We start from the raw sequence: 1,359 nt of genomic DNA, 5'->3' as shown, positions 1-1,359 counted from the left end.
CAAAGGCCCTTCGACTGCAAGGAGTCAATAACAACAATAATAACAATCAATTGTTAACTGCACTCAGCATCCCTGCGTAATCAAACAACACCAGCACCAAGTCCTCTGGGCGCATACCCTCTTCGCATGGATAGCTTGGTATGAAATGGAAGTCCACGTCGCAACTTCACTGTTCCTCGTCTCGGGCCTGAGTAAGTCTCGCCAAATTTCGCGAAAGCTTGATTGCTAAGCATAATCATCTAGCTTCGTGGAATAGCTTGATAGGCTGTATTATGGGTTTCCTGGTAAGCCGTGCGGACGTGTCCAATTGTATGTAAGGTTATTAAATGCCTCTCGCAGACTTCGTTAGCCTTGGTTGGCAGCCTGGTGCGGTCGTTTAACATGACAGAAAGGGTTCATCGAACCTTTCATGGCGTTATTGCAATCATCGGCATACTAGGCGGCACAATCCATCTCTTGCAGTCTATCTCGTGTTTGTTGCTTGTGTTGGCCACTGTATGTTTTGGGGTCACCGGAATTCACAGCCTCTGGCGCCCATACAGTATGCCAAATGCCATACTTGCCGTCGGCATTGATGACTCGCTTGACATGAAAGAAGCGGTAGAATTGAAGTTTCGGGTACCTGATAGTAAGCATGACTTTTACATCGAAACCTCCGGGACCTTTTACAGGGCAGCTTATGTCGCAGCGAGAGATAGTGGGGGGTGTGAAGCTACGGTGCTGCTCCCACGTTCGACCCTTGAAGGTAGAAAAAACCATGGTTCACTTCAATACCACGGACCTTTCCGCGCACCTCTCTCTCCCTACATATATCTGGGCGCGAAACTCGACATCATCACAACAGGTAGCGGTATTATCGAGGGGTTTTCTTGCTTTAGATGGCGGCAACGGGTTGCAGAATCTGAGAACAAAACACCGATCTCTACCAGACTAGTTTGGCTTACCACTAAGTCGTGTCCACCATATCTTTCCTATTACATGAATGATATGTCTTGGGAGAAGGAAGATGCTACAATCTTGGTTATCGTTCTTGGTAGCGAGGTGATGGGCTCGAAACACGTCAACTCTTGTTCAGATTCAATTCTAAATGAATCAATCGTTCTTGACAAACAAGATGACGATGAAAAAAGTCGTAACGAAAAGAATGCCCACGAAAAGAATGATATTAACAATAATGCATCATTACATTCATTTCAAGCTAAAATGACTATAAAATACGAAATCAACATAGATATGAAACATGCTATCAAGAAATATGTCAAAGAGCCTTCGAGACGAAGATATGGTCAGTTTGTTATTCGCATTGCTACTTCAATACTTTCACTCATTACCATGCTGATGGCTGTTTTGTTATACTAA

The 1,359-nt window shown here is 44.4% G+C and overlaps 1 protein-coding gene across 1 annotated transcript; it reads right to left on the bottom strand.

The window, feature by feature from the left end:
• Positions 1–435: 435 nt before the first annotated feature.
• FOIG_16943 (uncharacterized protein) lies at positions 436–759 on the bottom strand (the record flags this gene model as incomplete). The annotated part of the gene is made up of 1 exon (XM_031218423.1): positions 436–759. One exon carries the CDS (start codon positions 757–759, stop codon positions 436–438), a length of 324 nt encoding a protein of 107 aa, XP_031051863.1.
• Between the last annotated feature and the right edge of the window lie 600 nt (positions 760–1,359).

Source organism: Fusarium odoratissimum (genome assembly GCF_000260195.1).
Source record: "Fusarium odoratissimum NRRL 54006 unplaced genomic scaffold supercont1.355, whole genome shotgun sequence".
Classification (NCBI taxonomy): Eukaryota; Fungi; Ascomycota; class Sordariomycetes; order Hypocreales; family Nectriaceae; genus Fusarium; species Fusarium odoratissimum.
The sequence above is the reverse complement of the archived record's forward strand: the minus strand, read 5'-3'. Positions and strand labels throughout refer to the sequence as shown.